This window comes from Myiozetetes cayanensis, unplaced genomic scaffold (assembly GCF_022539395.1).
Source record: "Myiozetetes cayanensis isolate MyiCay16 unplaced genomic scaffold, myiCay2020 scf1, whole genome shotgun sequence".
In the NCBI taxonomy this organism is placed as follows: domain Eukaryota; kingdom Metazoa; phylum Chordata; class Aves; order Passeriformes; family Tyrannidae; genus Myiozetetes; species Myiozetetes cayanensis.
The window spans coordinates 127,712,253-127,728,805 of record NW_026086604.1 but is presented as its reverse complement, the minus strand read 5'-3'; the positions used below and the strand labels follow the sequence as shown (position 1 = coordinate 127,728,805).

General features: G+C 38.5%; 1 protein-coding gene across 5 annotated transcripts in view; it reads right to left on the bottom strand.

Moving 5' to 3' along the window:
* The window catches only part of CDK6 (cyclin dependent kinase 6), a 130,300-nt gene that overhangs the window by 62,018 nt on the left and 51,729 nt on the right, over positions 1–16,553 (bottom strand). For all 5 annotated transcript variants that reach the window (XM_050310485.1, XM_050310477.1, XM_050310453.1 and 2 more), the window contains exon 4: positions 11,465–11,632. In XM_050310485.1, the coding sequence (XP_050166442.1) occupies positions 11,465–11,632 (168 nt within the window). The remainder of the gene's footprint in view (positions 1–11,464; positions 11,633–16,553) is intronic.

The window sequence follows — 16,553 nt, the reverse complement described above, 5'->3', positions numbered from 1 at the left end:
TTTCCTGCTGGTGAACAATGAACGAGCTGTTTACATGGCAGGTTTCCATGGTAACAATCTTGCATGGGGCCCACATGGTAAAACTTATATCTTTGTTAAATCAAAAAATATCTCCTGTTTCCTAAGTAGAAACTCCCTACTCTCATTATTCCTCTATTAAATCCACAACATGACCTCAGAACACAATCAGCATGGACTTGCATGTGGTTGTTTTCCCTCTTTTTTTTGCATCAGTTTTCTCCTGTTTCTGTGCTTCCTAGATTAATTGCTCATGTTTTGTAATGCTAGTTTGCTTTAGGTTTTTTTCTTTTTATCATCTGTTCTTTGTCACTCAGGCTCAGCAAATGATGAAAACTCTGATTCTGTTTCAAATCAATCTGAACTTTAAAAGCAAAAATGTACTGAGTCTTCAAATAATATGCAGTCATTCAATTTTTTAATTTCTTTTTCTTCTTTACTGGAAAGCTACTACAAGATGCTGATGTCGCTACGATAGTTGCCCCGGAGAGCAGAACAACTTGCTGACTGCAAACCAATTCTCCACAAATCAGCTCTTCCATGTTGATCACAAATTTAAAGGATATTGTCACAGACTATCTATAGAACAAGTCTGCCTTGCATTCATTGCAGAAATACCAAAATCCAATGCAATGGTTAATTTATCTGCTCCTTTAGCTGTTCTAATTCACATTTACATTCTACAGACTCCATTTTCAGGTTCAGTTCTTCCAGTTTTGCAGTGGACAACTTCTATGCGCATTTTAGAACACTTCTATGTTTTATTTTCAAATCTCCTCCATTTTTTTTAGCATGTCTCATTCAGTAACTAATTGATGGTAAGATCTGAATATTTCATAGAACCAGTTATACATTTTACTAGACCAATTTCAACTACTGCTACTCACCTGACAGATACAAAAACTCAAGGCCCTGCTTGTACCTCCTAGGTTTGACTTTCCGTCAGGAGCAATTTATTGAACTATACTGGGAATTTTTAATATATATTAGTATGTCCTGGTTGGTTTCATAGTTTTGAAAAGTATTCTGCAGTCATCTTTCATGACAATAATATTTAACTGAATTATTTCTTAATCTTGGTACTTAAGTGAATTTTTCCTGTTTTAACAATCCATATTTTTTTTCTACTTACAAACGAATACAATTTTTAAAATCAGAATCTCTTTTTCCGTTGTCTTTTAAACATAGAATTGTTCTCCTAGAATTTCAGACAAGCAAATTCTGTTGCTACTGTATCATCTTCTGATTCCTTCCAATAAGAAAATATTCCATTTCTGTGGCAAATCATACAGACCTCCAGAGTGTTTCTGCTTCTTTGCTTTCCCTTGATGGCAAAACCCAATCACTATCAGGCTCTGTGGTATCTGTGTGTTGTAAGAATGCAAGTGTCCTTGGGTGTCTCTATCTTCTTCCTCTCTGTAGCTCTTAGTATCCAGCCCACTCAGACTAATGGCTGTTCCAGACACAGACATATCATGGCCTTATAGCAGATCTGAACAGCTGTGGCCGAGTATAAATTCTGAAACTCTGTCAGAGCCAGGCTACCCAGAAAGGCTACCAGAAGTCCTCCTTTCTGCTGCTTTTCCTCATCATACCTATAAGAGTACAATGTAGTCAGCTTCCCTGGGATTTTCTATTATTTGAGCTGGGAAAACGTAATTCAGCAGGATGCACTAAGTAAAAAAATCATAAACATCAACAGTCTCCTGACAGGTTCATTTTTATGTCCAGGCGTTTACTTTACTTCCACAATAATCTATGTTTCTGCTTACTTGCACATGCTGATTCTTCTGCTCAAGTCCTTGCTGAAGGTTATTTTTGTTAGCTACTTCCAAGTTTATCCAAGCTTTTCTGGCATCCCCTGTTTCATGGAAGGCCTTCTGTCCAGGTTTTCAGCAGTCAGGTTGGTTGTCATTCACTGATGACTTGCCAGGTTCATCCCATTTCCAGATGGGGAACACTGCAACCAGATTTCTCACTCCATCTGGACTTTTTCAACCTGTTGTCCCAACACAGATGCAATTTTTGCTTTCAGATCATCTTTCATTCCTACTTGTGAAACCTTTAGGGTGTTTTTTTTCTTTTTTAGTGAAGGGTCTCTCTCTTTTATATCTCATTTTAATTCTCTGTGCTTTCATGCTAGCCTTTATTTTAACTGTAGTCTCCTTTGGTTTATGAGACCATCTCCGTTATCTGCTCTGTCTCATCTTAATAAAGTTAAGTAGCTCAGCATTTCTTTCTTTGGAAAATGAGTTTTGCTCTGACATTTCTGCCAATCCATCTGACCTGCTGAAAGCTGTTTCCATTAAGAGTGGAGCTCATGATGTGCATTTCTGACAAAGCTGACTATCTTCAAGGGGCAAACACAGAGATATGGAACTGGAATGGACTACCTCAGTCATCGGGATTTGCCAACTGCATCACAGAAATTCATCAAGCTCCCTCTCCAAGTCATTTATACTTCTTGCCTGCACTGGTCCTACTGTAGGCTGCTTCAGACTCTCACAACTCATTTTCTAACTTCCTGTCAGAAGTTATTTAAGTTATTTAAAGTTACGTAAGTTAGTTTAACTAGTTCTCATGCCATCATTGTTTTTCTAATGTGTTCTCCCTCTCAGGGTCCTTGATGATGTTTTTAGATATGAATTGTATCTACCATTATGATTAATTTTATTAAATTAGTAGATTCTTCTTGCCTCACAGAAGTGTCCCCTGTTCCCTAATCATTAGACAGAAATGGTTGCTCTGGTCCAAAATCATCTCTCAACCATAGAGAAAGTAAACAGTTTATTAGTATTCTGATGAACTAATTTGTGTTGTGGCACCAGCATTTTATTATTTCTCATGAAATATCCTATCTATAACAGTCTAGATTTCCATTTGCTCTTTTCATTCATCTAAACGGTGACTCCTAGGCTGCATGAGATCTCTGCAGCTTGCTAACAAGTTATTTTTAAGACCCCAAAACTGAGGAATTTATCTCTTAGCTCAGTAATTCTTTTAGCGTACTTATCTTTGTCTGGATTTATCCACTTAAATGTTGAAGATGGGAAGTCTAGAGAAATCTAGTTGAATTCTTTGGTGCCCTAAAATTTACTGCAATCTGGAAAATCTAGGGCTTCTGCTATTTATCAAATGATATATCTTATCACATTTTGCAAGGATGAATGTGTACAAAAATATGTAACTGACTTCTTTAATGCAACTACAAGGCCTTGACCATCTGCTACCCATCAGCATATAATAACAAAGAATAGGATGAAGTTAAATTAAGAGTGGGAAATTGAAGGCTGGACATCAAGGAAACTCTCTGAGAGAGTTTATATTAGAGGTTTTGGAACAGGTTCCCATGGGAAGTGATGGAATCCATATTTCTTGGCACATTTGAAATTAATATGGGTAAAAAATCAGAATAGAAATGACGTAACAGAACAATCTTGCTTGTTTCAGGAAAGGACTGGATGATTTCTCAGCTCTTCTCATTTTGAGCTCGAGAATTCCATACCAGCAATACTGAACAAGTACTAAATATTATTAGGCTAAAAGAAATTTCCTAGGGTGTACCTGTACACCCTATTTCAATTAGAAATACCTTCTACAGCAGGACTTTGGCCAGTGCACAGAGAAAATTTACAGTTACTTCCCTGCCACAGCAAAAATGTGACAGTGACTCGTATTTATTACATATTAAGCCCTAAGAGCATTTCTGTCAGCACTGTACAGACACCTGCCTTTACTCTGGAATAGCAGGAGCTCCAAGGAGAGTATGGTGTTTTGTCTGCTCCTCTTCCTTTGGCTGTCTCACATTCAAGTACCAAACAGGCCCATGCCTGTTTACTCAGTGTGCTCTGATAAGAGCATAACCTGAGGCTGCATTTTAGTGTTTCAGGATGGTTTGAAATTATGTGGGAACAGTTTTGTAAATACACAGGGAAAGACCTTGTCAAACAATCAAATTGTTTTTACAATCCAACCCACTCAATTATCACTGGGAGTAGATGTGAAAACAGACCCACTTAAATCAACAGAAGAATAGTACAAAGAAGATGTAAATCACTGGGTGGGGGAAATGCACCACATATTTTTACATCTGAAAACAGAAGATAGAAGTACAGTCACATAAAAGTGGCATAGCTCCTCTATAATATAGAGAAAATATGCAGTAGTAATTTTCTGCCTTCCCTTTCCCCTTCTACAACCTCTTTTTAAGAGGTTTTAACCCCTGTTTTTTTAAGCAGATTAAGTACAGTCTGTTCCTTACAAATTCAGTTCTATATCCTACAGTCTGTTCACCAGGTATTTGTTTGAAAACCATAATGCAGTACTGTACCATTACTAACAATGTACAGAGTACATTATTACATGAAAGAGAAAGAAAGAGAAGAGAAGGGAAGAGAAGGGAAAAGGGAAGGGAAAAGGGAAGGGAAAAGAGAAGGGAAGGGAAAAGGAGGAGGGAGGGGAAGGGAAAAGGAGAAGGGAAGGGAAAAGGAGAAGGGAAGGGAAAAAACCAAAATAAAGAACTATTCTCACAGTGCCAAAGTTAACTGTAGCCCAAACTAGAAATGGTTCAGAAAGTAAGTAGATTGCTTTATGGAAGATGGGTACTTCAGTAATTATTACAGAAAATGATCCAGACACAAGCTCCAGCACTGGAAATTGTGACATTTCTGAAAACTGCTGAAAGCTGTTTCTTACTCTCCTTCACAAGCATCCTCTGTTGAATATTATCCTTTAATAAAGCACACAGTCAAACTTTGGTCCAACTTGGCAACAACTTCCTTTGTTCTGATATGAACTGTGCTCAAATCTGTGCCTCTTTTCCTTTTTTGTTCCACCGCCACCAGGTACATTTATTCTGCAAGGCTGCACTTGTGCAGCTGCAGGGCTGCAAAACATGCTCAGCTTAGTGTGGACAAACTCTGTCCTCACATACCATATCTTCTAATGTTTGCAGCTCTGGAAAGGAGTTTTCTGGCACAGAAAATAGTCTCATGTGGAGCCAATTTGCTTGTTTACTGTGAAATAATTTACTTTCTTTGAAAGATTAAAAGATAGGCTTTTTATGGTTCATGATAAACCTGGGCCTGAATCAGAGCAGAGGGTTGCATTCCCTGCATTCCTCACAGGTCTCAAGGGTGAGTCGTGGTATCAGCTGCAGAGGAACAGCACAGAGCCCTGAACCAGGCCTTGGCACGGAGGGGGTAAAAAATACTTTAAACATTGATACAGATGCCCTTAGAAGTTTTGTTACAGTCAGATACAGTAATAGCCTTAAATGAACCAGTAGCTGGTTCATTTAACATCTTCAAAACAGTGTAAGTCAGCATGAGCTGTGAGGTTTTGAAAAACATTTCCGCCTTTGAGTTAGTTATTTGGGTCCTCAGTTGAACACTTCAGATGTGGTTTCATAACTGACTCCAACAAATCTAAGACTGTGGTGCCTGGGGAGTGGATGACCCCATCTTTCTGCTCACCCTCCTCTGGGTGTGCTTTCAGTCACGTGGCTGTGCAGTGATTTGCATCCACTATAATAATAAATAATAATGGCCAGTCTTCGCGAGCGAAGATCCGGGGAAGGTCTTTCCACCTTCCAGCCTGCGCATTGGATTTTTTAGGTGAGACACAGTGTGCGCGGAACTGAGCCCACCCTTTAATCCTAAGGTTCATCTGCCGGGGCCAAGCGAGCTTGGACGGTGGCAGCGAGGTCCTTAGGACGTAGGTGGGTTGCCTTTAAGGGCTAACGAGCCCCACCTGCCCGGGAGTGGCCCTGACCGGGAATCGAACCCGGGTCTCCGCGGTGATAGCGCGGCGCCTTTACCGCTAGACCACCAGGGGCTCCTTTGCATCCACTAATCCACCTGAAAATTAGCAACTACCTTTACAGGGCTCATTTTCAGTCAGATTGCAAGGGAGCAACCACACTGCCAATGCAAGGGAAGTGATGGGAGTGCGTAGTCAAAAGCAAGACCATCCTTTCAGCAGCAGTAGAAATGTTACATCTACTTATGCCAGCTGTGAAACAGTACCCATAGATTATCTCTAGGATGTGCCTCTAAAAATAACAACCTTGCCATAAATCCTCTGTCTCTTTATAGAGCAGCTAGTACTGCTCTTCCAGACAAACCCTAAAGACCGTAAAGTTTCTTAAAATGGCCAACAAAAATTAATAGTTGGTTTTGAAAATGATCTTTTAAGATCATAATGCAGATGAATGTAAGAAACTTCTAATTTCCTATTTCTGTCCACATGTACTTCCATACTGCCCTTTGATTAATACTGTGGCATAGCACAATCTGTTTTGTTATTATTTTCATATAATTCTGAACCCTCTAAGGGAACATCTGATTTGAGTGACATAATCGTAAATATATATTAAAATGTTTTTAGTCAGCTGCAGACTTTACTGTCAATGTACCAATAATGATTTGAGTTCCTAAGATGACTCCAGAGATAAATGACTCATTTTATGTGATGGAAATAACGTTCCTACAGGATGTTGGAAGGATGCAATCAAGATCCTTCCAGATGTTAAAATATCAGAAAAAGTAATTTTTTTTTCATAGAGCCAGATACATGGACTTGTTATGCAGAACTGTGTATTAGGAGGGAAGACAGATTTTCCTTCAGTAAGCCAATAATTTTAATCATACTGCATTCCTAAAGAGCCACAAACTCTCAGCAGCAGCACTGACAAGCTCAAAAACACGTATTTTGATCCAGTGGATGTCTGTCTGTGACTCATTTTCCTTTTCAGGGGTATTTATTTGGGTGGACTGGTTTTCAGGGACATTTGGGTGGACTGGAAAAATGCACCATAATGAAAGAATTGGAGATGAGGGCCTAAATCTCAGGTGATGTTCTTCCTCACAACAACAAAGGCTCAGTGCATACCAAAACAATGTCACTTCCTCCTGTCAGAGGGAGGAAGAGTTATACTCTTATCAAATCATGCATGAAGTAAAAGCGAGTGTCACCATACTGATATCATTAGGACACTCTTTAACACAGCCCATATTTTGACTTAGTTTAACCAGTGGCAGGTGGTTGCTTAATTTCCATAGGTCTCCTCCTATGTTAGATGATAACTGTGAACTTTAACCAGATTGTCCAATCAGGCCCATTTAGGGATAGTCAACGAATCTCAGGTTAAAGCTGCACTGCAAGACACTCCTGGTCTTCTGGAACATACCCAACATAGGAATGGGCTCTGTAGGGTGTATATTACACACAAACAAATATGTGGATATTGGGAAGCTCAGTATCAGGAAGAGGTGGTCATAAAAAAAGGGAAAAAAGAGACAAAACCAAGGCAAAGTAAAAGAAGTTCTTTGCATCAGCTCTCATCAACCATATTGGCTCAGACAAGAGTTAACATTTACATTATTTACTAAAAGGTGGCGTTTATTAGAAAAACTACAATGAAACAGTGGGCAAAACCCAGGGACATACTCATTCCTCTTTGAAAGCATCTTTTTCTATCTTCTTTTGTTGCTGTTTTTGTTGCTGTAACTAATTTATATATTTATGTTTGCAAAGTAAGCCAGTTAGCAAAAATTATTTTTATGCTCCCTTGCTACTATAACAACAAAACGAAATCCAAGTTCCTGCATGATGTGACATGTAAACCATTTGAGCTGAAGTGACTGCCAGAAATGGATGGAAAGTTTTTATCCTGAAGAAACACTCAGATAAAATGCTAGCATAACATAAAATTATTTACTGATAGTAACTGCAGGATTTTTTGTGTCTTCTCTTTTTAAAAATCTGTTTAGCCAGGTCTAGTATTCAACACCTTAAAGCATCAGCAGAGAAAGTGACACATTTTCCCATCTAATGTTGGGTAAATCTGAAAACAAGTGTTTGGTTTTTTTTTAAAGGAAGACATAAATCAATTTTGTTGGGATTTCATGAGGGGAAAAAACCCTCAGTTGCAGGGACACCTAAGGTAAAGCACGCATGTTTTCAAAGAAAGTATTGTAAGTGTGTTACAAATGCTTAACATTTTGCCAGTTTCACTCAAGGTCCTGATGCAGGCCAGGTTTTAAAAGCTGGACAGCCTCAGCTCCACCTAGATGCCATGATCACAACTGTATGTACTTATCTCACTTAACATTCTTGTATGCAATGATTCAGCTTCATTTCCTTTCTTTAAGGCAGTTAAAGTCAACAGAAATAGACAAATGGATACTTCTTTTTTATAATACAACTTCAGATTTTCCAGACACCCACTTGCTCCTTTGCTCAGAGAAAGTTAGAACTAAGTGCCTATTTTTCTGCACCAGGAAAAAGCTGACAGTTCATTAGCTTTTGCTATCAAGCTCTAAAATTACAGTTACATCAATCCACCTCCTCTGTCCTACAGAGCTTCTCCGTTACCACAAAGCCTATTCAAAATTTCCCCAAGGGCCAAGACCAACACTTGAAAAATAGTGTAACTTTGTATGAAACCAAAAGCATGCCTTATTACCCACCATCCGAGATACCCCCGCCCGACCTCATTCTTTTTAGTTGCTGTTATTTCAGACCCATATCAGTTCTCATCCTGAACACAGCTGGGAGCAGCGATCTCCACCCTGCCCCCCCAAGCCTGCGTAACATTAGTTTGAATCTTTTATTCATTCACTGATAGAAATATCAAGAGGTTTCTTTAAATGACAGCAATATGCCTGGACGACCAGTCTGCCAGCAGGATTCTTTAGCATTGTGTGAATAACTGGCTGTTAGAGAGAGACTGCTTTGAAGTTACCATTTGCAGCACCCAGAGCACTTGGGTTGGATCAGTTTTTACTGGATTACTTTCATGGCAAGCTCTTTTTTCCCAACTGAAGAGTTTCTTTGTGAGCAATGAATGAGGATGCGTCTTGGGAATGATCTGATACTTCAAAAGATGATTCTTGTAGTCTATCTTGCAGTAAGCTTCTCTTCTGAAGGAAACGCTGCAGAGCCCTTGTATTGATCACAATTATAGCACATGCAACGGGCCTTTTATCACCGGGCTGTCTGCACTATCACTTTTCAATATACTCCGAAGCAAATCCTTGCAAACTAGGATTTTATTAGCTGGCATATTTGTAGATATATTATGTCTTTTATAATGCTATGTTTTTTTTCTGCAAAACACTTCAAAACAAAGCTGTAGTCAATGAAAAGTTTAGTCACTGTCCAGTGAATAACTACAATTTACACTATTTTAGGAATGGTAAAATCAAGAATGTCTTCAAGTTTAAAAATCAGAAATTTGGGAGTTTTGGCTTGTTGGATTTTTTTTAGTTTTGTTTTCTGTATTGAGTTTCATTGGAGGCGAAAAAAAAGAAGAATTTGCACACCCAAACAGTTAGACAAAGGTAAAAGTTAAAATCAGAAAAGAAAAATTGATGGCTAATACACATTTAGTAGAAGTTTCTGACCAGCACTCAGTCTGTAGAAGCACTGAAGACTGACATTTAAAACCACACCACATTTATCACGTTCTAAGCAACACTCCCCTATAGGTTTCTACATACCCAGACAAAAGTTTATTTTGAAGGTGCTAAACACTAAATGTGTTAAAACCAATGAATTTTTAACTTAAAGCCATGGCAAATGGTTTCTGGTTATTTTTTTAAAATAAGAAAATAATGATAAACTAAGTTCTAGATGTGAAAGCCATTATTCATGCCTATGCTCAGATACTTGATTTATCCTTTGTCACTGAATGATTCAATTATTTTAATATTCTTTAGCACAGCTTCAATGACACTGAAATGCTTATGTGAACACAGCACAACTTTTATGTAGATAATCCTGTCTGAACAACTCTTGTTCAAAGCAATGCCAAGGGTACTAGCTAACGGGTCTTAAAATATGATTTCTAGTATGCAAGTACTGGATACTTAAGCACATGTACATCCTTCAGAAAGTAATCCTGGCAATGTTCTCTTACAAGCAGGTCTTTTGCCATGGTAGATGTACTCTAGTTCTTTTTGACCTTTCATCCTATGAAGGCTACATGATCATGGGCAAACTCCTACTCAGTTCTGTAGATATTTTTTTCCTTATTTTATGAAGAACTCTTCAAAAACATCCTGCTGGAAAACTTACAGTATTCTGCAATTTTAACTTAAATAATCTTATGGATCAATTGAAGCTGCTACTGGTTAACTGGGAAACAAAAAATTACAGCAATTCAGGAAGAACTTTTCTCTCCTTTTCTTCAAAGCTCTGTTTTGAGGTACTATGTCTTCATCGATCTCAGCAGACAGATTATTTCATCTTTGGATTAGACTAAATCCTACAGGCAATTAAAAAGCCTAGTCCCAAAACACAGGTTTACATATGCTTTATATGACATGGACACTTTCCTATGCTTAGCAAAATGATGATACAATTTTCTGTTGCTTCCTGCCTTCGTTCACACTGAAACCAGGTGTCCACAGTTGCATCATATAACAATGGTAAGACCCCTGTAGTAACTAATAATAAGAATACATTGCTTTTTATCAACATGAGCCAGGCTCACTTCTACAATATGATGTAAAATGCAAAGGTTTCTTTTCTCAGCAGTTCTTTTCTAAGTTTCTTTTCTCAGCAGTTCCCCATTTTCTGTTGTTATCGTAAGTGATACTGCCATGGCAGTTGTGATACTCAGGATAGAAAATGGAAGTAAAAAAAAAATCATGATCAGGCAACAAACCTAAATGATACCAAACATGCACGAAGTATGGCTGCTCTTTCACATGCTTCAGAGATGCTGTCCCAAGGTAACAGCAGATGACTTGGGGGGCAGGGCCAGCAAATATGGAAATGGGGTCAAAAAACGAGGAGTTGGCAGGGTATCTCCAACATTAATGCAGGAGAGGGCTCAACCTTCTGTGAGTGAGCTCATGTCTGAGCCAAGGACAACCAGGAGAGCTGCTGGGAGAGGGGCAATAGTGGCAGGGGTCCTAGTGATACTGGGGGTGCTCTTGAACAGCTAGCTTGGGAAACAGCTGTGATTTTGGATGCCAGGTCCACTTGAGCTTCCTCTAGTGCAGCCCTATTTGGAATCATTCGGTAACACATGGAAGGAAGCACTGAATCCGTATTTACAGAGGTGGAAAATCAGAGCATGACAGTGTGGCATTTTCACAAGTATCTGTGGGCTTTTTTCGGGCAAGATACCTGGGGATCAGCAAGAGCTTTATCTTAAAATAGATACTTCATAAACTTCAACCCTACCTGTCTGACTTAATGTACAACAGAAGCTTGACTGATGGAGTTTCAGAACACTAGCAGATACCTATCCTTCACTAATCAGCCATGATTTAATTTAGAGCCAGTAATCAGTAACTGATTATTTGTACAGCGTAACCACAACGACTTCAATCCTGGCTGGAACAGAATTGTTTTCAGAGACACAAGTAACTTCAGTTGTAGAGATGGCTCACACCGCTAGGTTGAAAGAAAAAAAGAAGCCTTGAGAACTTACCACCGAGGTAAGAGCCATCTGAAAACTGTAGATTCGTGCAAGGCCAAAGTCAGCTAACTTTATCTGCCCGTTGCTGGTTACAAGGATATTTTGAGGTTTCAGGTCCCGATGCACCACACGATGCGAATGCAGAAAATCCAGTCCCCGAAACAGCTGAAGCATCATATCCTACATATGAAGAAGAAATTAATACACAATTATCAAGAGGAGGTGCCAGGCAGACAAGCAAACTCCCTGTCATAATCTGCAAAACTAATTTACTAAATATCGACTTAAATATGTGCACAGGAGATAAAACCAACTAATAATACAAAATGGACAGGATGTTGTTACAACCAACAGACTTGAACAGGCATCCTTAGTGTATTGTTTCTAGCTGAATTGAAGCTGATTGACAAAAGTATAAAGATTAGTCAATACACTTAAAAGAAATAGCAAAAGTACATCTGTAAATCCCAGGACAACTTCAAAAGAATGCTGTTCAAGTAAAAAAACCCATATAGTAACTTTTTATTCTTAACTTTAAACCACACACCCCTTTCCATCTCACTAGTTTATGCTTTGTCCCACCCCAGTGAAGTGAAATGTTATCACTCATTTCAATAGGCACAAAGATCTCTTTCAATCAGAAAAACCTTTTAAATGACAAACTTCCCAAGATTTAATGTTAGAGAGGGAAAAAGTTCACTTGGCAAAACCTGTTGTACAGAATTTACTGAATAGGACAGAAACTATCTTTAGATGAAAGTTTAGCACTAAATTAGTGTAATAATAATAACAGTTCTCGTTTTTCTTTCTGTTTTGTTATAGTGATATAATCTTCCATGACATTTCCACAGCTGAAGAAACTATTTGATCTATACTCATGTTTTCACATTAGTCTTAGTAATGCAAAAAGAATGAACTAACAGACTCAAAACCAAATACTAGAAATCCCCTGAATTCCAAATTAGAATGATAATGTCAACTTGAGAATTGTATTTGCAAAACAGGCAGTTACAAGAAGATGCTGCAACAAGAAAGAAACAAAACAGATCAAGTTTGTTTTTTGTATGCACTTGACTTGAGCTCATGAAACTTCAGTTTTGTGTTTGCTGGTGACATATGCCCTTTCCATAAGCCATGCAGCAGAGTGTCTGCCAATCCTGTTATTAGCAAGCAAAACGATCTTGGAGAGGGTGTGGCATGAAATATGAGAAAAGGGAAGAAGGAAAAACTGAAGCTGGTTGCTTTTGTTCTTCTCTGTGGACTTGGGCATGTTTCAAGTAAACATTTAAGGCACTATTAAAAGGAATTAGATCTGGAAATGGGTTTAAAAATAGCTCAAAACATTCAATTTGATAATACTGCTTTAGTTGGATATATTTTTAAGGGATACTTTACAGACATTGTTATATAATTTAATACAAAATTATTATTTCCCTGTAATGTTCCCTGATCATCTTTACAGAAAATATTATAAAATATATAGATATTAAGGTTGGAAGCTCTAACCTGACCTCTGATAAAAGGTGGCCATCTCTGTATATAGCCTGCTCATAAATAGATAAGAGTTTTTATTTGAAGACTCTGATGATGAAGATTCTACATGGAGTTACGGATGCTGTTACAGCATTTAATTATTATCACCTCTGAAGGATGGTGGTAAACTGAGAACCCCATTTCCTGTTAGTTGATGCCTTTTATTTCCTTTGTTTCCCCAGAAAAAAAAAAGAGATCTGATAATTTTGATAACTGGTGTAATCCAGACTACATCTTTAAACCAAATATACAAAGTGCATTTAATCCTCTTATATTTACATTATTTTCTCTGCAGTTCAGAAATTTTTGTAAGAACCAGGACTACAGCTCTGTGGGTTTCAGTCAGGAGAATCAATCTGCTCACTCCCTGTCATTATAACTTATATCAAAATTCAACAGTCTTTGGTTCAGTCTTGCAGATCTGAAAAACACAGCAAGAACATTGAAGTGCATGATTATTTTAAGCGCGAACTTAATTGTTTAATTGAATTTGGGCCTATTTTTTCTTTTTTATTCCAGGTAGACATAATATCAAATTAAAAAACAATTTAAAGAACTGAAAGATTAGTCAGTAGACCTGGCAAGTCCCTTTTTGGTGACATTTATGCACCCTACTCATTTGTCAAGTATGTAAACTCATTCCTGCAGTTACCAAACATATCAAGAATACTTTTTCCTACACTGATGCTGGTTTTGTTTCGACTTCCTTCCTCAAGCATAGCAAACACGCTTCTGCTCCGTTCATAGCAAGCTGCAAACAATGTCTTCAGTTTCTATATTCAGTCTTCTTCCAGGCACAGGTAAAAGAAGAAAATATTTGAAAATGGAAACTGGTATATATTTCCCTCCCTTCGTAGAACTCAGGAGATGAATATCATTTACAGAAGTTCTTTTCACACAGAAAAAATGAGATGTGCTGCAGAGAAGTGTACTAGGAAAGTGTAAATTTAAAAGGTGTTAGAAAGAAGAAGAAAAACTGAGGGGGAAAAAATGCTGTATTTTCTCTTCTAGGAAATCCAGAGTTAGTCCATATAGGCTATTCTCTAGTATTCATTTTGGACTGCTGATTATGTTTATTACTTACTATTACAGGTATGAACAGATTTCAGTTTAAAATTATTTTGGAAGAACAACCCGAAGATTCATGTGTGTAAAGAAGGGCACTTGGATGTAAAATTTGATATTTTTGATTCATTTCTGTCCTGTTTTTTTAAATACTCAGCAACTTCAGAAAAGAGCAGCAGCCAAAATCATGACATGGGCTTATTATTACGCATTTTAAATTAGAGAGTCCCAAACAGTACAGCTTAGAATTTGATACTTATTTGCACAAATGGATTTTCAATACCAAAGCAAACAAAAGAGAGTGCTTTTAAACTGGTTTTTTATCCATAATGAATGATTAATTTTGTGCTGTACACAAGCCTAGTCAAAAACCATTAGGCCTCACGTTTGAGAAACGACTTCATTCTCTTGGTCACCCACTTGTAAGAAACATCAGACTCGTTCTGGCCTGTGTGCTTTCTCTGACACTGTAACTAACACCAGAAGATACTAACCTTTGCTAGCAAATTGGATAAAGGAGGTAAACATGCACAAGCCAGATCACTACCTAATTAAATCAGGATAATTCCACTCATCTGACGGAAATGGATCCACTTTTATTAGAGATGAATACCCAGTATTATCTCAATTACCATGATCTAGAAATAACTGCAAAGGAGTCTTCATGTGCCTTAAGGATTAGTTTTTTCCATGTCTGCTTTTCCCTGAGAAATTTGCTGTGGTAGATAGGCATACTGCACTTTGGAATTACAGATAAAATCAGATTTCAAAAGTTAATTGAAAAGTGATCAATTCTATTCCACAAACAAGAAGTTTCATGCCTTAGGAGATTAATGGAACAAGCTCTAATGAGTCATGATCAAACCTCTACTGACGTCTATCAGATGTTCTTTGGATATCGCATGTTTACAAACACAAGACACAGAATGTGCCTCTTGTTTCAGATTACAGATTTCTGTCATGCTCTAGTATTACAAAACCTATGATGGTTGCTGTTGTTCAAGGTGAAGATATGTACGTTATCCCACTGTGGTTATGATCAGACAATCACGGCTTTACAATTTCTTCCTTTTCAGGCTACATTTTCAGTGCAGTCTGTGCACAAATCAAAAATATTTATATGTAACTCAGTTGAAAACTGAGTTATTTTGGGATGCAACAAACAAACACACTTTCTTTAGAGGCAAATATGTAGCTTTAATTTTTGTAAAAGCCTCATAATGGAAACAGGAGCAAAATTTGCTATGGAAATGATGCATCTTTGCCTTTTCCACCATATATTGTATCGACAATGATTGCTCAGTCTGATATTTACTGAATTTATCAGCAGTGAAGTCAGGACCAAATTACGATGAACTTTTCAGGCAATACCATATTATGTCATGAGTCTCAGTAATACACAGAAGTACTTTCTGCATATTCTTCCTCTAGCATCACAGAGGATGGGGCTCAGCTTGGGTGAGGCTGAGCAGCTGTCTGCTGCCTTTGCCAAAGGGAGCTTCACAGCACACATATCCCCACAGGGGCAGCAGGAGCAGAAAGCCCTGACTTTCTACAAACTTCTGTCTCCACCTTGTCCTATCCCCTCCTGACTCTATGCTTCACTGACCCCTCTTAATCCTCCTCCAGCATCTGATCCATAAATCCCTTCCAAGCCACTGGCTTTCAAACACCACTCTGATCCTTTAAGAGTCACAGACTTTCTTGACTTCCAAAGAAAATACCTGTGAATTATCTGCAGTAACTTACTACTTGTTTAAGACCAGTCAGATTCTCTGGAGGAGGACTCTACCTGCCTAATCCAAAAGAGGATGGCATGGCTTTTGACCAAAACATTCAAGTATCTACTCAAAGAAAAAAGAAACTGTGGATTTGGTTGTGGTGGTGGTGCCTGGGCACCAACAGCTGGGACTGCAGGGGCCTCTGTCAGGGGAGACCAGGGGCTGCCTCCTGCCAGACACACTCAGCTCCAGCCAGCTCTGACGGATCCACTGCAGCGCATGGCTGGGCCCGTCAGCCAGGACAGTGGTGCTTCTGTGAAAACATAATTAAGAAAGGGCAGAAAAGGCTGGAGGAAAAGAGGAAAACGGAACAAAAGGAGTGAGAAACAGCACAGGAATGGTTAGAGGAGGAGGAAGAGAAGGAAGAGGAGAGACAGGAGTTACTCCACGATGGAGCAGATATCCACACTGCAGCCCATGGAGGACTTGCATTAGAGCAGGCAGATATTCCTGAGCAAACTGCAGCCTGTGGAAAGGACTTAGGCTGGAGCAGGCTGAAAGTGCAAGAAGGAAGGAGTAGGAGAGAGAGGCTGCTATGGACTAATCACAACCACTCACACCCCATTTTCCTGTACTGCTCAGGGTGAGGACAGTCAGAAGTGATGTGCAGCCTGCAAAAAGACAGGGGAAGGTGTTATTTGAACATCTGCCTTATTTCACCACCATCTGAATTAGCAATTAAGTATCTATCTTGACTAGTATTAAACTAAGTTGATTTTCTC